The sequence below is a fragment of the Eptatretus burgeri genome, chromosome 2, assembly GCF_056783735.1.
Source record: "Eptatretus burgeri isolate ZD-2024b chromosome 2, Ebu_testis_v1, whole genome shotgun sequence".
Lineage (NCBI taxonomy): Eukaryota > Metazoa > Chordata > Myxini > Myxiniformes > Myxinidae > Eptatretus > Eptatretus burgeri.
The window spans coordinates 71923929-71942055 of record NC_140962.1 but is presented as its reverse complement, the minus strand read 5'-3'; the positions used below and the strand labels follow the sequence as shown (position 1 = coordinate 71942055).

Genomic DNA, 18127 nt, shown 5'->3' with positions numbered 1-18127 from the left:
AGTGAGTGAGAGTGAGAGTGGGTGTGACAGTGAGTGTGAGAGTGTGTGAGAGTGTGAGAGTGAGTCAGTGAGTGTGAGAGCGAGAGTGTGAGTGAGAGTGAGGGTGAGAGAGAGTGAGAGTGAGTGTGAGAGTGGGTGTGTATGTGAGAGAGTGAGAGTGTGAGCGAGAGTGTGAGTGAGTGTGTGTGAGAGAGTGAGAGTGAGTGAGTGTGAGAGTGTGAGTGAGTGTGAATGAGTGAGAGTGTGTGAGTGAGTCTGAGTGTGTGTGAGAGAGGGGAGAGTGAGAGTGTGAGTGAGTGAGAGAGAGGGTGAGTGTGAGTTTGTGTGTGTGTGAGTGAGTGTGAGTGAGTATGAGAGTGTGAGGGTGTGAGTGAGTGAGGTGTGAGAGAATGTGTGAGTGTGTGAGTGATAGAGAGTGTGAGTGAGAGTGAGAGCGAGTGTGAGTGAGTGAGTGTGCGAGAATGTGAATGTGAGAGAGTGAGGGTGAGTGAATGTGAGTGTGTGAGTGTGAGTGAGTGAGAGTGTGAGAGTGAGAGAATGTGAGAGAGAGAGTGTGAGGGTGTGAGTGTGAGAGAATGTGTGAGAGTGTGTTTGAATGTGAGTGTGAGAGTGTGAGTGTGTGAGTGAGAGCGAGAGTAAGTGAGTGAGTGTGAGTGAGAGTGAGAGTGAGTGAGAGAGAGTGTGAGTGAGAGTGAGGGTGAGGGTGTGAGAGTGAGAGTGAGTGAGAGAATGTGAGGGTGAGAGAGAGAGTGAGTGTGAGAGTGTGAGAGTGGGTGAGTGTGAGAGTGTGAGAGTGGGTGAGTTTGTGAGAGAGTGAGAGTGTGAGTGAGAGTGTGAGTGAGAGGGTGAGAGAGAATGTGAGTGTGAGAGTCAGTGAGAGTGTGTGTGATAGTGTGAGTGAGATTGAGTGCGTGTGACTGAGTGTGAGAGTGAGAGTGTGAGTGAGTGAGAGTGTGTGAGTGAGTCTGAGTGTGTGTGAGAGAGAGGGAGAGTGAGAGTGTGTGTGAGTGAGTGAGTGAGTGTGTGAGAGAGAGGGAGAGTGTGAGTTTAAGTGTGTGTGTGAGAGTGTGGGAGAGAGAATGTGAGAGTGAGTGTGAATGAGTGTGTGGTGTGAGTGTGTGAGTGTGTGAGTGATAGTGAGAGCGAGTGTGAGTGAGTGTGCGAGAATGTGAATGTGAGAGAGTGAGGGTGAGTGAATGTGAGTGAATGTGAGAGTGTGAGAGTGAGTGAATGTGAGAGAGTGGGTGAGTGAGTGAGAGTGAGTGTGAGAGTGTGAGGGTGTGAGTGAGTGAGGTGTGAGAGAATGTGTGAGTGTGAGTGATAGAGAGTGTGAGTGACAGTGAGAGCGAGTGTGAGTGAGTGAGTGTGCTTGAATGTGAGGGTAAGTGAATGTGAGTGAGAGAGTGATTGAGAGTGAGTGAGTGAGAGTGTGAGAGTGAGAGAATGTGAGAGAGAGTGTGAGGGTGTGAGTGTGAGAGAATGTGTGAGAGTGTGTGTGAATGTGAGTGAGAATGAGATTGAGTGTGAGTGAGAGTGTGAGAGAGAGTGTGAGTGAGAGTGAGGGTGAGGATGTGAGAGTGAGAGTGAGTGAGAGAATGTGAGAGTGAGAGAGAGTGAGTGTGAGAGTGTGAGAGTGGGTGAGTATGTGAGAGAGTGAGAGTGTGTGTGATATTGAGTAAGTGTGAGAGTGAGAGTGTGAGTGAGTGAGAGTGTGAGTGAGTGAGAGAGTGTGTGTGAGAGAGAGGGAGAGTGAGAGTGTGTGTGAGTGAGTGAGTGAGTGTGTGAGAGAGAGGGAGAGTGTGAGTTTAAGTGTGTGTGAGAGAGAGAATGTGAGGGTGTGAGTGAGAGTGAGGGTGTGGTGTGAGAGAATGTGAGTGTCTGAGTGAGTGATTGTGAGACAGTGAATGAGTGAGTATGAGAGTGTGAGAGAGAGAGAGTGAGTGAGTGAGTGAGTATGAGAGTGAGAGTGAGAGAATGTGTGTGTGAGTGAGAGAATGTGTGTGTGAGTGAGTGAATGTGTGTGTGTGTGTGTGAGAATGTGTGTGTGTGTGTGTGAGAATGTGTGTGTGTGTGTGTGAGAATGTGTGTGTGTGTGTGTGAGAATGTGTGTGTGTGTGTGTGTGAGAATGTGTGTGTGTGTGTGTGAGAATGTGTGTGTGTGTGTGTGAGAATGTGTGTGTGTGTGTGTGAGAATGTGTGTGTGTGTGTGTGAGAATGTGTGTGTGTGTGTGTGTGTGTGTGTGTGTGTGTGTGTGTGTGTGTGTGTGTGTGTGTGTGTGTGTGTGTGTGTGTGAGAGAGAGAGAGAGAGAGAGAGAGAGAGAGAGAGAGAGAGTGTTTGAGTGAGTGAGTGTGAGATTGTCAGAGTGAGAGAGTGTGTGTGTGTGTGTGTGTGTGTGTGAGAGAGAGAGTGAGTGTGTGTGTGAGTGAGAGTTTGAGTGAGTGAGTGTGAGATTGTCAGAGTGAGAGAGTGAGAGTGAATGTGTGAGTGAGAGTGAATGTGAGAGAGTGAGAGAGAGAGAGAGAGAGAGAGAGAGAGAGAGAGAGAGAGAGAGTGAGTGTGTGAGAGGGAGAATGTGAGAGTGAGTGAATGTGAGAGTGGGTGTGAGAGAGAGAGAGAGAGAGTGTGAGAGTGAGTGAGTGTGAGAGAGTGAGTGAGTGTGAGAGAGAGTGAGAGTGTGAGAGAGTGAGTGAGGGTGAGAGAGAGTGAGTCTGAGTGAGTGTGTGAGGGAGAGGGAGAGGGAGAGTGAGAGTGTGAGTGAGTGTGAGAGAGAGTGAGAGAGAGTGAGAGTGTGAGAGAGAGTGAGAGTGTGAGAGAGAGTGAGAGTGTGAGAGAGAGTGAGTCTGAGTGAGTGTGTGAGGGAGAGGGAGAGTGAGAGTGTGAGTGAGTGTGTGATTGTGTGAGAGTGAGTATGAGAGTGTGTGAGTGGAAAGAGTGAGAGAGTGAGAGTGGGTGTGACAGTGAGAGAGAGAGTGTGTGAGAGAGTGAGAGTGAGTGTGAGAGAGAGTGTGGGTGAGTGAGTGAGTGAGTGTGAGAGTGAGAGAATGTGAGTGTGAGAGTGAGAGTGAGAGAATGAGAGTGAGTGAGAGAGTGAGAGTGGGTGTGACAGTGAGAGTGTGAGAGAGTGAGTGAGAGTGAGTGTGAGAGAGTGAGAGTGAGAGAATGTGAGAGAGTGAGTGAAAGTGAGAGGGTGAGAGTGAGTGTGAGTGTGTGTGAGTCTGAGTGTGTGAGAGAGTGAGTGAATGTGAGAGTGAATGTGAGTGAGTGAGAGAATGTGAGAGTGGGTGTGACAGTGAGTGAGAGTGAGTGAGAGAGAGAGAGAGTGAGAGAGTGTGAGTGAGTGAGTGTGAGAGAATGTGAGTGAGAGTGTGAGGGAGGGAGAGTGAGTGAGTGTGTGAGTGAGAGAGTGAGAGTGGGTGTGACAGTGAGAGTGTGAGAGTGAGAGAATGTGAGTGTGAGAGTGAGAGAATGTGAGTGTGTGAGTGAGTGATTGTGTGAGAGTGAGAGAGTGAATGAGTGAGTATGAGAGTGTGAGTGAGTGAGTGAAAGTGTGAGTGTGAGAGAGTGAGAGAGTGAGAGTGGGTGTGACAGTGAGTGAGTGTGAGAGTGAGAGAATGTGAGTGTGAGAGTGAGAGTGAGAGAATGAGAGTGAGTGAGAGAGTGAGAGTGGGTGTGACAGTGAGAGTGTGAGAGAGTGAGTGAGAGTGAGTGTGAGAGAGTGAGAGTGAGAGAATGTGAGAGAGTGAGTGAAAGTGAGAGGGTGAGAGTGAGTGTGAGTGTGTGTGAGTCTGAGTGTGTGAGAGAGTGAGTGAATGTGAGAGTGAATGTGAGTGAGTGAGAGAATGTGAGAGTGGGTGTGAGAGTGAGTGAGAGTGAGTGAGAGAGAGAGTGAGAGAGTGTGAGTGAGTGAGTGTGAGAGAATGTGAGTGAGAGTGTGAGGGAGGGAGAGTGAGTGAGTGTGTGAGTGAGAGAGTGAGAGTGGGTGTGACAGTGAGAGTGTGAGAGTGAGAGAATGTGAGTGTGAGAGTGAGAGAATGTGAGTGTGTGAGTGAGTGATTGAGTGAGAGTGAGAGAGTGAATGAGTGAGTATGAGAGTGTGAGTGAGTGAGTGAAAGTGTGAGTGTGAGAGAGTGAGAGAGTGAGAGTGGGTGTGACAGTGAGTGAGTGTGAGAGTGAGAGAATGTGAGTGTGAGAGTGAGAGTGAGAGAATGAGAGTGAGTGAGAGAGTGAGAGTGGGTGTGACAGTGAGAGTGTGAGAGTGATAGAATGTGAGTGCGATAGTGTGAGAGTGAGTGTGTGTGTGTGAGAGTGTTCGTGTGTGAGTGTGAGAGAGTGAGTGTGAATGTGAGAGAGAGTGAATGTGAGTGAGAGAGAGTGAATGTGAGTGAGAGAGAGAGTGATTGAGAGTGAGTGTGTGAGAGTGAGTGAGAGTGTGAGAGAGTGAGTCTGAGTGTGTGTGAGAGTGCGAGAGAGAGAATGTGAGAGTGAGAGTGTGTGAGAGTGAGTGAGAGTGAGAGTGAGTGTGAGAGTGAGTGAGAGTGAGTGTGAGAGTGTGAGAGTGAGTCAGTGAGTGTGAGAGCGAGAGTGTGTGTGAGAGCGAGAGTGTGAGTGAGAGTGAGGGTGAGAGAGAGTGAGAGTGAGTGAGAGAGAGAGTGAGAGTGAGTGAGAGAGAGTGAGTGTGAGAGTGGGTGTGTATGTGAGAGTGAGAGTGTGAGCGAGAGTGTGAGTGAGTGTGTGTACAAGCGAGTGAGTGAGAGTGAGAGAGTGAGAGTGAGAGAGTGAGAGAGTGAGAGTGAGAGTGAGAGAGTCAGTGAGAGTGTGTGTGAGTGTGAATGAGTGAGAGTGTGTGAGTGAGTCTGAGTGTGTGTGAGAGAGGGGGAGAGTGAGAGTGGGTGAGTGAGTGAGAGAGAGGGTGAGTGTGAGTTTAAGTGAGTGTGTGAGTGAGTGTGAGTGAGTGTGAGTGAGTGTGAGAGTGCGAGGGTGTGAGTGAGTGAGGTGTGAGAGAATGTGTGAGAGTGTGAGTGATAGAGAGTGTGAGTGAGAGTGAGAGCGAGTGTGAGTGAGTGAGTGTGTGAGAATGTGAATGTGAGAGAGTGAGGGTGAGTGAATGTGAGAGAGTGAGTGAGTGTGAGTGAGTGAGTGAGAGTGTGAGAGTGAGAGAATGTGAGAGAGTGAGTCTGAGTGTGAGTGAGAGTGAGAGAGAGAGAATGTGAGAGTGAGAGTGAGAGTGGGTGTGACAGTGAGTGTGAGAGTGTGTGAGAGTGTGAGAGTGAGTCAGTGAGTGTGAGAGCGAGAGTGTGAGTGAGAGTGAGGGTGAGAGAGAGTGAGAGTGAGTGTGAGAGTGGGTGTGTATGTGAGAGAGTGAGAGTGTGAGCGAGAGTGTGAGTGAGTGTGTGTGAGAGAGTGAGAGTGAGTGAGTGTGAGAGTGTGAGTGAGTGTGAATGAGTGAGAGTGTGTGAGTGAGTCTGAGTGTGTGTGAGAGAGGGAGAGTGAGAGTGTGAGTGAGTGAGAGAGAGGGTGAGTGTGAGTTTGTGTGTGTGTGAGTGAGTGTGAGTGAGTATGAGAGTGTGAGGGTGTGAGTGAGTGAGGTGTGAGAGAATGTGTGAGTGTGTGAGTGATAGAGAGTGTGAGTGAGAGTGAGAGCGAGTGTGAGTGGTGAGTGTGTGAGAATGTGAATGTGAGAGAGTGAGGGTGAGTGAATGTGAGTGTGTGAGTGTGAGTGAGTGAGAGTGTGAGAGTGAGAGAATGTGAGAGAGAGTGTGAGGGTGTGAGTGTGAGAGAATGTGTGAGAGTGTGTTTGAATGTGAGTGTGAGAGTGTGAGTGTGTGAGTGAGAGCGAGAGTAAGTGAGTGAGTGTGAGTGAGAGTGAGAGTGAGTGAGAGAGAGTGAGTGAGAGAGTGAGTGTGAGAATGAGATTGAGTGTGAGAGAGAGAGAGTGTGAGAATGAGATTGAGTGTGAGAGAGAGAGTGTGAGTGAGAGTGAGGGTGAGGGTGTGAGAGTGAGAGTGAGTGAGAGAATGTGAGGGTGAGAGAGAGAGTGAGTGTGAGAGTGTGAGAGTGGGTGAGTGTGAGAGTGTGAGAGTGGGTGAGTTTGTGAGAGAGTGAGAGTGTGAGTGAGAGTGTGAGTGAGAGGGTGAGAGAGAATGTGAGTGTGAGAGTCAGTGAGAGTGTGTGTGATAGTGTGAGTGAGATTGAGTGCGTGTGACTGAGTGTGAGAGTGAGAGTGTGAGTGAGTGAGAGTGTGTGAGTGAGTCTGAGTGTGTGTGAGAGAGAGGGAGAGTGAGAGTGTGTGTGAGTGAGTGAGTGAGTGTGTGAGAGAGAGGGAGAGTGTGAGTTTAAGTGTGTGTGTGAGAGTGTGGGAGAGAGAATGTGAGAGTGAGTGTGAATGAGTGTGTGGTGTGAGTGTGTGAGTGTGTGAGTGATAGTGAGAGCGAGTGTGAGTGAGTGTGCGAGAATGTGAATGTGAGAGAGTGAGGGTGAGTGAATGTGAGTGAATGTGAGAGTGTGAGAGTGAGTGAATGTGAGAGAGTGGGTGAGTGAGTGAGAGTGAGTGTGAGAGTGTGAGGGTGTGAGTGAGTGAGGTGTGAGAGAATGTGTGAGTGTGAGTGATAGAGAGTGTGAGTGACAGTGAGAGCGAGTGTGAGTGAGTGAGTGTGCTTGAATGTGAGGGTAAGTGAATGTGAGTGAGAGAGTGATTGAGAGTGAGTGAGTGAGAGTGTGAGAGTGAGAGAATGTGAGAGAGAGTGTGAGGGTGTGAGTGTGAGAGAATGTGTGAGAGTGTGTGTGAATGTGAGTGAGAATGAGATTGAGTGTGAGTGAGAGTGTGAGAGAGAGAGAGTGTGAGTGAGAGTGAGGGTGAGGATGTGAGAGTGAGAGTGAGTGAGAGAATGTGAGAGTGAGAGAGAGTGAGTGTGAGAGTGTGAGAGTGGGTGAGTATGTGAGAGAGTGAGAGTGTGTGTGATATTGAGTAAGTGTGAGAGTGAGAGTGTGAGTGAGTGAGAGTGTGAGTGAGTGAGAGAGTGTGTGTGAGAGAGAGGGAGAGTGAGAGTGTGTGTGAGTGAGTGAGTGAGTGTGTGAGAGAGAGGGAGAGTGTGAGTTTAAGTGTGTGTGAGAGAGAGAATGTGAGGGTGTGAGTGAGAGTGAGGGTGTGGTGTGAGAGAATGTGAGTGTCTGAGTGAGTGATTGTGAGACAGTGAATGAGTGAGTATGAGAGTGTGAGAGAGAGAGAGTGAGTGAGTGAGTATGAGAGTGAGAGTGAGAGAATGTGTGTGTGAGTGAGTGAGAATGTGTGTGTGAGTGTGTGAGAATGTGTGTGTGCGTGTGTGTGAGAATGTGTGTGTGTGTGTGTGAGAGTGTGTGTGTGTGTGTGTGTGAGAATGTGTGTGTGTGTGTGTGAGAATGTGTGTGTGTGTGTGTGTGTGTGTGTGTGAGAATGTGTGTGTGTGTGTGTGTGTGTGTGAGAATGTGTGTGTGTGTGTGTGTGTGTGTGAGAATGTGTGTGTGTGTGTGTGTGTGTGTGTGTGTGTGTGTGTGTGTGTGTGTGTGTGTGTGTGTGTGTGTGTGTGTGTGTGTGTGTGTGTGTGTGTGTGTGTGAGAGAGAGAGAGAGAGAGAGAGAGAGAGAGAGAGAGAGAGAGAGAGAGAGAGAGAGAGAGAGAGAGAGAGAGAGAGAGAGAGAGAGAGAGAGAGAGAGAGAGAGAGAGAGAGAGAGAGAGAGAGTGTTTGAGTGAGTGAGTGTGAGATTGTCAGAGTGAGAGAGTGTGTGTGTGTGTGTGTGTGTGTGTGTGAGAGAGAGAGTGAGTGTGTGTGTGAGTGAGAGTTTGAGTGAGTGAGTGTGAGATTGTCAGAGTGAGAGAGTGAGAGTGAATGTGTGAGTGAGAGTGAATGTGAGAGAGTGAGAGAGAGAGAGAGAGAGAGAGAGAGAGAGAGAGAGAGAGAGAGAGTGAGTGTGTGAGAGGGAGAATGTGAGAGTGAGTGAATGTGAGAGTGGGTGTGAGAGAGAGAGAGAGAGTGTGAGAGTGAGTGAGTGTGAGAGAGTGAGTGAGTGTGAGAGAGAGTGAGAGTGTGAGAGAGAGTGAGTGAGGGTGAGAGAGAGTGAGTCTGAGTGAGTGTGTGAGGGAGAGGGAGAGGGAGAGTGAGAGTGTGAGTGAGTGTGAGAGAGAGTGAGAGAGAGTGAGAGTGTGAGAGAGAGTGAGAGTGTGAGAGAGAGTGAGAGTGTGAGAGAGAGTGAGTCTGAGTGAGTGTGTGAGGGAGAGGGAGAGTGAGAGTGTGAGTGAGTGTGTGATTGTGTGAGAGTGAGTATGAGAGTGTGTGAGTGGAAAGAGTGAGAGAGTGAGAGTGGGTGTGACAGTGAGAGAGAGAGTGTGTGAGAGAGTGAGAGTGAGTGTGAGAGAGAGTGTGGGTGAGTGAGTGAGTGAGTGTGAGAGTGAGAGAATGTGAGTGTGAGAGTGAGAGTGAGAGAATGAGAGTGAGTGAGAGAGTGAGAGTGGGTGTGACAGTGAGAGTGTGAGAGAGTGAGTGAGAGTGAGTGTGAGAGAGTGAGAGTGAGAGAATGTGAGAGAGTGAGTGAAAGTGAGAGGGTGAGAGTGAGTGTGAGTGTGTGTGAGTCTGAGTGTGTGAGAGAGTGAGTGAATGTGAGAGTGAATGTGAGTGAGTGAGAGAATGTGAGAGTGGGTGTGACAGTGAGTGAGAGTGAGTGAGAGAGAGAGTGAGAGAGTGTGAGTGAGTGAGTGTGAGAGAATGTGAGTGAGAGTGTGAGGGAGGGAGAGTGAGTGAGTGTGTGAGTGAGAGAGTGAGAGTGGGTGTGACAGTGAGAGTGTGAGAGTGAGAGAATGTGAGTGTGAGAGTGAGAGAATGTGAGTGTGTGGTGAGTGATTGTGTGAGAGTGAGAGAGTGAATGAGTGAGTATGAGAGTGTGAGTGAGTGAGTGAAAGTGTGAGTGTGAGAGAGTGAGAGAGTGAGAGTGGGTGTGACAGTGAGTGAGTGTGAGAGTGAGAGAATGTGAGTGTGAGAGTGAGAGTGAGAGAATGAGAGTGAGTGAGAGAGTGAGAGTGGGTGTGACAGTGAGAGTGTGAGAGAGTGAGTGAGAGTGAGTGTGAGAGAGTGAGAGTGAGAGAATGTGAGAGAGTGAGTGAAAGTGAGAGGGTGAGAGTGAGTGTGAGTGTGTGTGAGTCTGAGTGTGTGAGAGAGTGAGTGAATGTGAGAGTGAATGTGAGTGAGTGAGAGAATGTGAGAGTGGGTGTGACAGTGAGTGAGAGTGAGTGAGAGAGAGAGAGTGAGAGAGTGTGAGTGAGTGAGTGTGAGAGAATGTGAGTGAGAGTGTGAGGGAGGGAGAGTGAGTGAGTGTGTGAGTGAGAGAGTGAGAGTGGGTGTGACAGTGAGAGTGTGAGAGTGAGAGAATGTGAGTGTGAGAGTGAGAGAATGTGAGTGTGTGAGTGAGTGATTGAGTGAGAGTGAGAGAGTGAATGAGTGAGTATGAGAGTGTGAGTGAGTGAGTGAAAGTGTGAGTGTGAGAGAGTGAGAGAGTGAGAGTGGGTGTGACAGTGAGTGAGTGTGAGAGTGAGAGAATGTGAGTGTGAGAGTGAGAGTGAGAGAATGAGAGTGAGTGAGAGAGTGAGAGTGGGTGTGACAGTGAGAGTGTGAGAGTGATAGAATGTGAGTGCGATAGTGTGAGAGTGAGTGTGTGTGTGTGAGAGTGTTCGTGTGTGAGTGTGAGAGAGTGAGTGTGAATGTGAGAGAGAGTGAATGTGAGTGAGAGAGAGTGAATGTGAGTGAGAGAGAGAGTGATTGAGAGTGAGTGTGTGAGAGTGAGTGAGAGTGTGAGAGAGTGAGTCTGAGTGTGTGTGAGAGTGCGAGAGAGAGAATGTGAGAGTGAGAGTGTGTGAGAGTGAGTGAGAGTGAGAGTGAGTGTGAGAGTGAGTGAGAGTGAGTGTGAGAGTGTGAGAGTGAGTCAGTGAGTGTGAGAGCGAGAGTGTGTGAGAGCGAGAGTGTGAGTGAGAGTGAGGGTGAGAGAGAGTGAGAGTGAGTGAGAGAGAGAGTGAGAGTGAGTGAGAGAGAGTGAGTGTGAGAGTGGGTGTGTATGTGAGAGTGAGAGTGTGAGCGAGAGTGTGAGTGAGTGTGTGTACAAGCGAGTGAGTGAGAGTGAGAGAGTGAGAGTGAGAGAGTGAGAGAGTGAGAGTGAGAGAGTCAGTGAGAGTGTGTGTGAGTGTGAATGAGTGAGAGTGTGTGAGTGAGTCTGAGTGTGTGTGAGAGAGGGGGAGAGTGAGAGTGGGTGAGTGAGTGAGAGAGAGGGTGAGTGTGAGTTTAAGTGAGTGTGTGAGTGAGTGTGAGTGAGTGTGAGTGAGTGTGAGAGTGCGAGGGTGTGAGTGAGTGAGGTGTGAGAGAATGTGTGAGAGTGTGAGTGATAGAGAGTGTGAGTGAGAGTGAGAGCGAGTGTGAGTGAGTGAGTGTGTGAGAATGTGAATGTGAGAGAGTGAGGGTGAGTGAATGTGAGAGAGTGAGTGAGTGTGAGTGAGTGAGTGAGAGTGTGAGAGTGAGAGAATGTGAGAGAGTGAGTCTGAGTGTGAGTGAGAGTGAGAGAGAGAGAATGTGAGAGTGAGAGTGAGAGTGGGTGTGACAGTGAGTGTGAGAGTGTGTGAGAGTGTGAGAGTGAGTCAGTGAGTGTGAGAGCGAGAGTGTGAGTGAGAGTGAGGGTGAGAGAGAGTGAGAGTGAGTGTGAGAGTGGGTGTGTATGTGAGAGAGTGAGAGTGTGAGCGAGAGTGTGAGTGAGTGTGTGTGAGAGAGTGAGAGTGAGTGAGTGTGAGAGTGTGAGTGAGTGTGAATGAGTGAGAGTGTGTGAGTGAGTCTGAGTGTGTGTGAGAGAGGGGGAGAGTGAGAGTGTGTGAGTGAGTGAGAGAGAGGGTGAGTGTGAGTTTGTGTGTGTGTGAGTGAGTGTGAGTGAGTATGAGAGTGTGAGGGTGTGAGTGAGTGAGGTGTGAGAGAATGTGTGAGTGTGTGAGTGATAGAGAGTGTGAGTGAGAGTGAGAGCGAGTGTGAGTGAGTGAGTGTGTGAGAATGTGAATGTGAGAGAGTGAGGGTGAGTGAATGTGAGTGTGTGAGTGTGAGTGAGTGAGAGTGTGAGAGTGAGAGAATGTGAGAGAGAGTGTGAGGGTGTGAGTGTGAGAGAATGTGTGAGAGTGTGTTTGAATGTGAGTGTGAGAGTGTGAGTGTGTGAGTGAGAGCGAGAGTAAGTGAGTGAGTGTGAGTGAGAGTGAGAGTGAGTGAGAGAGAGTGAGTGAGAGAGTGAGTGTGAGAATGAGATTGAGTGTGAGAGAGAGAGAGTGTGAGAATGAGATTGAGTGTGAGAGAGAGAGAGTGTGAGTGAGAGTGAGGGTGAGGGTGTGAGAGTGAGAGTGAGTGAGAGAATGTGAGGGTGAGAGAGAGAGTGAGTGTGAGAGTGTGAGAGTGGGTGAGTGTGAGAGTGTGAGAGTGGGTGAGTTTGTGAGAGAGTGAGAGTGTGAGTGAGAGTGTGAGTGAGAGGGTGAGAGAGAATGTGAGTGTGAGAGTCAGTGAGAGTGTGTGTGATAGTGTGAGTGAGATTGAGTGCGTGTGACTGAGTGTGAGAGTGAGAGTGTGAGTGAGTGAGAGTGTGTGAGTGAGTCTGAGTGTGAGAGAGAGAGAGTGAGAGTGAGAGTGTGTGAGTGAGTGAGTGAGTGTGTGAGAGAGAGGGAGAGTGTGAGTTTAAGTGTGTGTGTGAGAGTGTGGGAGAGAGAATGTGAGAGTGAGTGTGAATGAGTGTGTGGTGTGAGTGTGTGAGTGTGTGAGTGATAGTGAGAGCGAGTGTGAGTGAGTGTGCGAGAATGTGAATGTGAGAGAGTGAGGGTGAGTGAATGTGAGTGAATGTGAGAGTGTGAGAGTGAGTGAATGTGAGAGAGTGGGTGAGTGAGTGAGAGTGAGTGTGAGAGTGTGAGGGTGTGAGTGAGTGAGGTGTGAGAGAATGTGTGAGTGTGAGTGATAGAGAGTGTGAGTGACAGTGAGAGCGAGTGTGAGTGAGTGAGTGTGCTTGAATGTGAGGGTAAGTGAATGTGAGTGAGAGAGTGATTGAGAGTGAGTGAGTGAGAGTGTGAGAGTGAGAGAATGTGAGAGAGAGTGTGAGGGTGTGAGTGTGAGAGAATGTGTGAGAGTGTGTGTGAATGTGAGTGAGAATGAGATTGAGTGTGAGTGAGAGTGTGAGAGAGAGAGAGTGTGAGTGAGAGTGAGGGTGAGGATGTGAGAGTGAGAGTGAGTGAGAGAATGTGAGAGTGAGAGAGAGTGAGTGTGAGAGTGTGAGAGTGGGTGAGTATGTGAGAGAGTGAGAGTGTGTGTGATATTGAGTAAGTGTGAGAGTGAGAGTGTGAGTGAGTGAGAGTGTGAGTGAGTGAGAGAGTGTGTGTGAGAGAGAGGGAGAGTGAGAGTGTGTGTGAGTGAGTGAGTGAGTGTGTGAGAGAGAGGGAGAGTGTGAGTTTAAGTGTGTGTGAGAGAGAGAATGTGAGGGTGTGAGTGAGAGTGAGGGTGTGGTGTGAGAGAATGTGAGTGTCTGAGTGAGTGATTGTGAGACAGTGAATGAGTGAGTATGAGAGTGTGAGAGAGAGAGAGTGAGTGAGTGAGTATGAGAGTGAGAGTGAGAGAATGTGTGTGTGAGTGAGAGAATGTGTGTGTGAGTGAGAGAATGTGTGTGTGTGTGTGTGAGTTAATGTGTGTGTGTGTGTGTGAGTGAATGTGTGTGTGTGTGTGTGTGAATGTGTGTGTGTGTGAATGTGTGTGTGTGTGTGTGTGTGTGAGAATGTGTGTGTGTGTGTGTGAGAATGTGTGTGTGTGTGTGTGTGTGTGTGTGTGTGAATGTGTGTGTGTGAATGTGTGTGTGAATGTGTGTGTGTGTGTGTGTATGTGTGTGTGTGTGTGTGTGTGTGAGTGTGTGTGTGTGTGTGTGTGTGTGTGTGTGTGTGTGTGTGTGTGTGTGTGTGTGTGTGAGTGTGTGTGTGTGTGTGTGTGTGTGTGTGTGTGTGTGTGTGTGTGTGTGTGTGTGTGAGAGAGAGAGAGAGAGAGAGAGAGAGAGAGAGAGAGAGAGAGAGAGAGAGAGAGAGAGAGAGAGAGAGAGAGAGAGAGAGTGTTTGAGTGAGTGAGTGTGAGATTGTCAGAGTGAGAGAGTGTGTGTGTGTGTGTGTGTGTGTGTGAGAGAGAGAGTGAGTGTGTGTGTGAGTGAGAGTTTGAGTGAGTGAGTGTGAGATTGTCAGAGTGAGAGAGGGAGAGAGAGTGTGTGAGTGAGAGAGAAGGTGAGAGAGTGAGAGAGAGAGAGAGAGAGAGAGAGAGAGTGAGTGTGTGAGAGGGAGAATGTGAGAGTGAGTGAATGTGAGAGTGGGTGTGAGAGAGAGAGAGAGTGTGAGAGTGAGTGAGTGTGAGAGAGTGAGTGAGTGTGAGAGAGAGAGTGAGAGTGTGAGAGAGAGTGAGTGAGGGTGAGAGAGAGTGAGTCTGAGTGAGTGTGTGAGGGAGAGGGAGAGGGAGAGTGAGAGTGTGAGTGAGTGTGAGAGAGAGTGAGAGAGAGTGAGAGTGTGAGAGAGAGTGAGAGTGTGAGAGAGAGTGAGAGTGTGAGAGAGAGTGAGTCTGAGTGAGTGTGTGAGGGAGAGGGAGAGTGAGAGTGTGAGTGAGTGTGTGATTGTGTGAGAGTGAGTATGAGAGTGTGTGAGTGGAAAGAGTGAGAGAGTGAGAGTGGGTGTGACAGTGAGAGAGAGTGTGTGAGAGAGTGAGAGTGAGTGTGAGAGAGAGTGTGGGTGAGTGAGTGAGTGAGTGTGAGAGTGAGAGAATGTGAGTGTGAGAGTGAGAGTGAGAGAATGAGAGTGAGTGAGAGAGTGAGAGTGGGTGTGACAGTGAGAGTGTGAGAGAGTGAGTGAGAGTGAGTGTGAGAGAGTGAAAGTGAGAGAATGTGAGAGAGTGAGTGAAAGTGAGAGGGTGAGAGTGAGTGTGAGTGTGTGTGAGTCTGAGTGTGTGAGAGAGTGAGTGAATGTGAGAGTGAATGTGAGTGAGTGAGAGAATGTGAGAGTGGGTGTGACAGTGAGTGAGAGTGAGTGAGAGAGAGAGAGAGTGAGAGAGTGTGAGTGAGTGAGTGTGAGAGAATGTGAGTGAGAGTGTGAGGGAGGGAGAGTGAGTGAGTGTGTGAGTGAGAGAGTGAGAGTGGGTGTGACAGTGAGAGTGTGAGAGTGAGAGAATGTGAGTGTGAGAGTGAGAGAATGTGAGTGTGTGAGTGAGTGATTGTGTGAGAGTGAGAGAGTGAATGAGTGAGTATGAGAGTGTGAGTGAGTGAGTGAAAGTGTGAGTGTGAGAGAGTGAGAGAGTGAGAGTGGGTGTGACAGTGAGTGAGTGTGAGAGTGAGAGAATGTGAGTGTGAGAGTGAGAGTGAGAGAATGAGAGTGAGTGAGAGAGTGAGAGTGGGTGTGACAGTGAGAGTGTGAGAGAGTGAGTGAGAGTGAGTGTGAGAGAGTGAGAGTGAGAGAATGTGAGAGAGTGAGTGAAAGTGAGAGGGTGAGAGTGAGTGTGAGTGTGTGTGAGTCTGAGTGTGTGAGAGAGTGAGTGAATGTGAGAGTGAATGTGAGTGAGTGAGAGAATGTGAGAGTGGGTGTGACAGTGAGTGAGAGTGAGTGAGAGAGAGAGAGTGAGAGAGTGTGAGTGAGTGAGTGTGAGAGAATGTGAGTGAGGTGTGAGGGAGGGAGAGTGAGTGAGTGTGTGAGTGAGAGAGTGAGAGTGGGTGTGACAGTGAGAGTGTGAGAGTGAGAGAATGTGAGTGTGAGAGTGAGAGAATGTGAGTGTGTGAGTGAGTGATTGAGTGAGAGTGAGAGAGTGAATGAGTGAGTATGAGAGTGTGAGTGAGTGAGTGAAAGTGTGAGTGTGAGAGAGTGAGAGAGTGAGAGTGGGTGTGACAGTGAGTGAGTGTGAGAGTGAGAGAATGTGAGTGTGAGAGTGAGAGTGAGAGAATGAGAGTGAGTGAGAGAGTGAGAGTGGGTGTGACAGTGAGAGTGTGAGAGTGATAGAATGTGAGTGCGATAGTGTGAGAGTGAGTGTGTGTGTGTGAGAGTGTTCGTGTGTGAGTGTGAGAGAGTGAGTGTGAATGTGAGAGAGAGTGAATGTGAGTGAGAGAGAGTGAATGTGAGTGAGAGAGAGTGATTGAGAGTGAGTGTGTGAGAGTGAGTGAGAGTGTGAGAGAGTGAGTCTGAGTGTGTGTGAGAGTGCGAGAGAGCGAGGGAGAGAGTGTGAGTGTGAGTGTGAGTGAGAGAGAGAGTGAGTGAGAGTGTGTGAGAGTGAGTGTGAGAGTGTGAGAGTGAGTCAGTGAGTGTGAGAGCGAGAGTGTGTGTGAGAGCGAGAGTGTGAGTGAGAGTGAGGGTGAGAGAGAGTGAGAGTGAGTGAGAGAGAGAGTGAGAGTGAGTGAGAGAGAGTGAGTGTGAGAGTGGGTGTGTATGTGAGAGTGAGAGTGTGAGCGAGGTGTGAGTGAGTGTGTGTACAAGCGAGTGAGTGAGAGTGAGAGAGTGAGAGTGAGTGAGAGTGAGTGAGAGTGAGTGAGAGTGAGAAGAGTCAGTGAGAGTGTGTGTGAGTGTGAATGAGTGAGAGTGTGTGAGTGAGTCTGAGTGTGTGTGAGAGAGGGGAGAGTGAGAGTGGGTGAGTGAGTGAGAGAGAGGGTGAGTGTGAGTTTAAGTGAGTGTGTGAGTGAGTGTGAGTGAGTGTGAGTGAGTGTGAGAGTGCGAGCGTGTGAGTGAGTGAGGTGTGAGAGAATGTGTGAGAGTGTGAGTGATAGAGAGTGTGAGTGAGAGTGAGAGCGAGTGTGGTGAGTGAGTGTGTGAGAATGTGAATGTGAGAGAGTGAGGGTGAGTGAATGTGAGAGAGTGAGTGAGTGTGAGTGAGTGAGTGAGAGTGTGAGAGTGAGAGAATGTGAGAGAGTGAGTCTGAGTGTGAGTGAGAGTGAGAGAGAGAGAATGTGAGAGTGAGAGTGAGAGTGGGTGTGACAGTGAGTGTGAGAGTGTGTGAGAGTGTGAGAGTGAGTCAGTGAGTGTAAGAGCGAGAGTGTGAGTGAGAGTGAGGGTGAGAGAGAGTGAGAGTGAGTGTGAGAGTGGGTGTGTATGTGAGAGAGTGAGAGTGTGAGCGAGAGTGTGAGTGAGTGTGTGTGAGAGAGTGAGAGTGAGTGAGTGTGAGAGTGTGAGTGAGTGTGAATGAGTGAGAGTGTGTGAGTGAGTCTGAGTGTGTGTGAGAGAGGGGAGAGTGAGAGTGTGTGAGTGAGTGAGAGAGAGGGTGAGTGTGAGTTTGTGTGTGTGTGAGTGAGTGTGAGTGAGTATGAGAGTGTGAGGGTGTGAGTGAGTGAGGTGTGAGAGAATGTGTGAGTGTGTGAGTGATAGAGAGTGTGAGTGAGAGTGAGAGCGAGTGTGAGTGAGTGAGTGTGTGAGAATGTGAATGTGAGAGAGTGAGGGTGAGTGAATGTGAGTGTGTGAGTGTGAGTGAGTGAGAGTGTGAGAGTGAGAGAATGTGAGAGAGAGTGTGAGGGTGTGAGTGTGAGAGAATGTGTGAGAGTGTGTTTGAATGTGAGTGTGAGAGTGTGAGTGTGTGAGTGAGAGCGAGAGTAAGTGAGTGAGTGTGAGTGAGAGTGAGAGTGAGTGAGAGAAGAGTGAGTGAGAGAGTGAGTGTGAGAATGAGATTGAGTGTGAGAGAGAGAGAGTGTGAGAATGAGATTGAGTGTGAGAGAGAGAGAGTGTGAGTGAGAGTGAGGGTGAGGGTGTGAGAGTGAGAGTGAGTGAGAGAATGTGAGGGTGAGAGAGAGTGAGTGTGAGAGTGTGAGAGTGGGTGAGTGTGAGAGTGTGAGAGTGGGTGAGTTTGTGAGAGAGTGAGAGTGTGAGTGAGAGTGTGAGTGAGAGGGTGAGAGAGAATGTGAGTGTGAGAGTCAGTGAGAGTGTGTGTGATAGTGTGAGTGAGATTGAGTGCGTGTGACTGAGTGTGAGAGTGAGAGTGTGAGTGAGTGAGAGTGTGTGAGTGAGTCTGAGTGTGTGTGAGAGAGAGGGAGAGTGAGAGTGTGTGTGAGTGAGTGAGTGAGTGTGTGAGAGAGAGGGAGAGTGTGAGTTTAAGTGTGTGTGTGAGAGTGTGGGAGAGAGAATGTGAGAGTGAGTGTGAATGAGTGTGTGGTGTGAGTGTGTGAGTGTGTGAGTGATAGTGAGAGCGAGTGTGAGTGAGTGTGCGAGAATGTGAATGTGAGAGAGTGAGGGTGAGTGAATGTGAGTGAATGTGAGAGTGTGAGAGTGAGTGAATGTGAGAGAGTGGGTGAGTGAGTGAGAGTGAGTGTGAGAGTGTGAGGGTGTGAGTGAGTGAGGTGTGAGAGAATGTGTGAGTGTGAGTGATAGAGTGTGAGTGACAGTGAGAGCGAGTGTGAGTGAGTGAGTGTGCTTGAATGTGAGGGTAAGTGAATGTGAGTGAGAGAGTGATTGAGAGTGAGTGAGTGAGAGTGTGAGAGTGGGAGAATGTGAGAGGGAGTGGGAGGGTGTGAGTGTGAGAGAATGTGTGAGAGTGTGTGTGAATGTGAGTGAGAATGAGATTGAGTGTGAGTGAGAGTGTGAGAGAGAGAGTGTGAGTGAGAGTGAGGGTGAGGATGTGAGAGTGAGAGTGAGTGAGAGAATGTGAGAGTGAGAGAGAGTGAGTGTGAGAGTGTGAGAGTGGGTGAGTATGTGAGAGAGTGAGAGTGTGTGTGATATTGAGTAAGTGTGAGAGTGAGAGTGTGAGTGAGTGAGAGTGTGAGTGAGTGAGAGAGTGTGTGTGAGAGAGAGGGAGAGTGAGAGTGTGTGTGAGTGAGTGAGTGAGTGTGTGAGAGAGAGGGAGAGTGTGAGTTTAAGTGTGTGTGAGAGAGAGAATGTGAGGGTGTGAGTGAGAGTGAGGGTGTGGTGTGAGAGAATGTGAGTGTCTGAGTGAGTGATTGTGAGACAGTGAATGAGTGAGTATGAGAGTGAGAGTGAGAGAATGTGTGTGTGAGTGAGAGAATGTGTGTGTGAGTGAGAGAATGTGTGTGTGAGTGAGAGAATGTGTGTGTGAGTGAGAGAATGTGTGTGTGAGTGAGAGAATGTGTGTGTGAGTGAGTGAATGTGTGTGTGTGTGT

At 49.1% G+C, this 18127-nt stretch overlaps 3 protein-coding genes and 2 pseudogenes across 16 annotated transcripts in view; all 5 read right to left on the bottom strand.

Annotated features, from left to right (window-relative positions):
- LOC147032292 (leukemia inhibitory factor receptor-like) overlaps nucleotides 1-18127 on the bottom strand; it is a 121555-nt gene that overhangs the window by 8934 nt on the left and 94494 nt on the right. The gene's annotated exons all lie outside the window — the stretch shown is intronic.
- Nucleotides 321-1472, bottom strand: LOC147032297 (uncharacterized; the record flags this gene model as incomplete). Its single annotated transcript, XM_085864843.1, has 1 exon — nucleotides 321-1472. A coding segment is annotated over one exon (1152 nt), but the record flags the coding sequence as incomplete, so codon positions are not given.
- LOC147032296 (uncharacterized) lies at nucleotides 9987-11340 on the bottom strand (the record flags this gene model as incomplete). Its single annotated transcript, XM_085863423.1, has 1 exon — nucleotides 9987-11340. A coding segment is annotated over one exon (1041 nt), but the record flags the coding sequence as incomplete, so codon positions are not given.
- Nucleotides 12175-13030, bottom strand: LOC147032295 (uncharacterized; annotated as a pseudogene).
- LOC147032294 (uncharacterized) overlaps nucleotides 16598-18127 on the bottom strand; it is a 3811-nt pseudogene continuing 2281 nt past the window's right edge.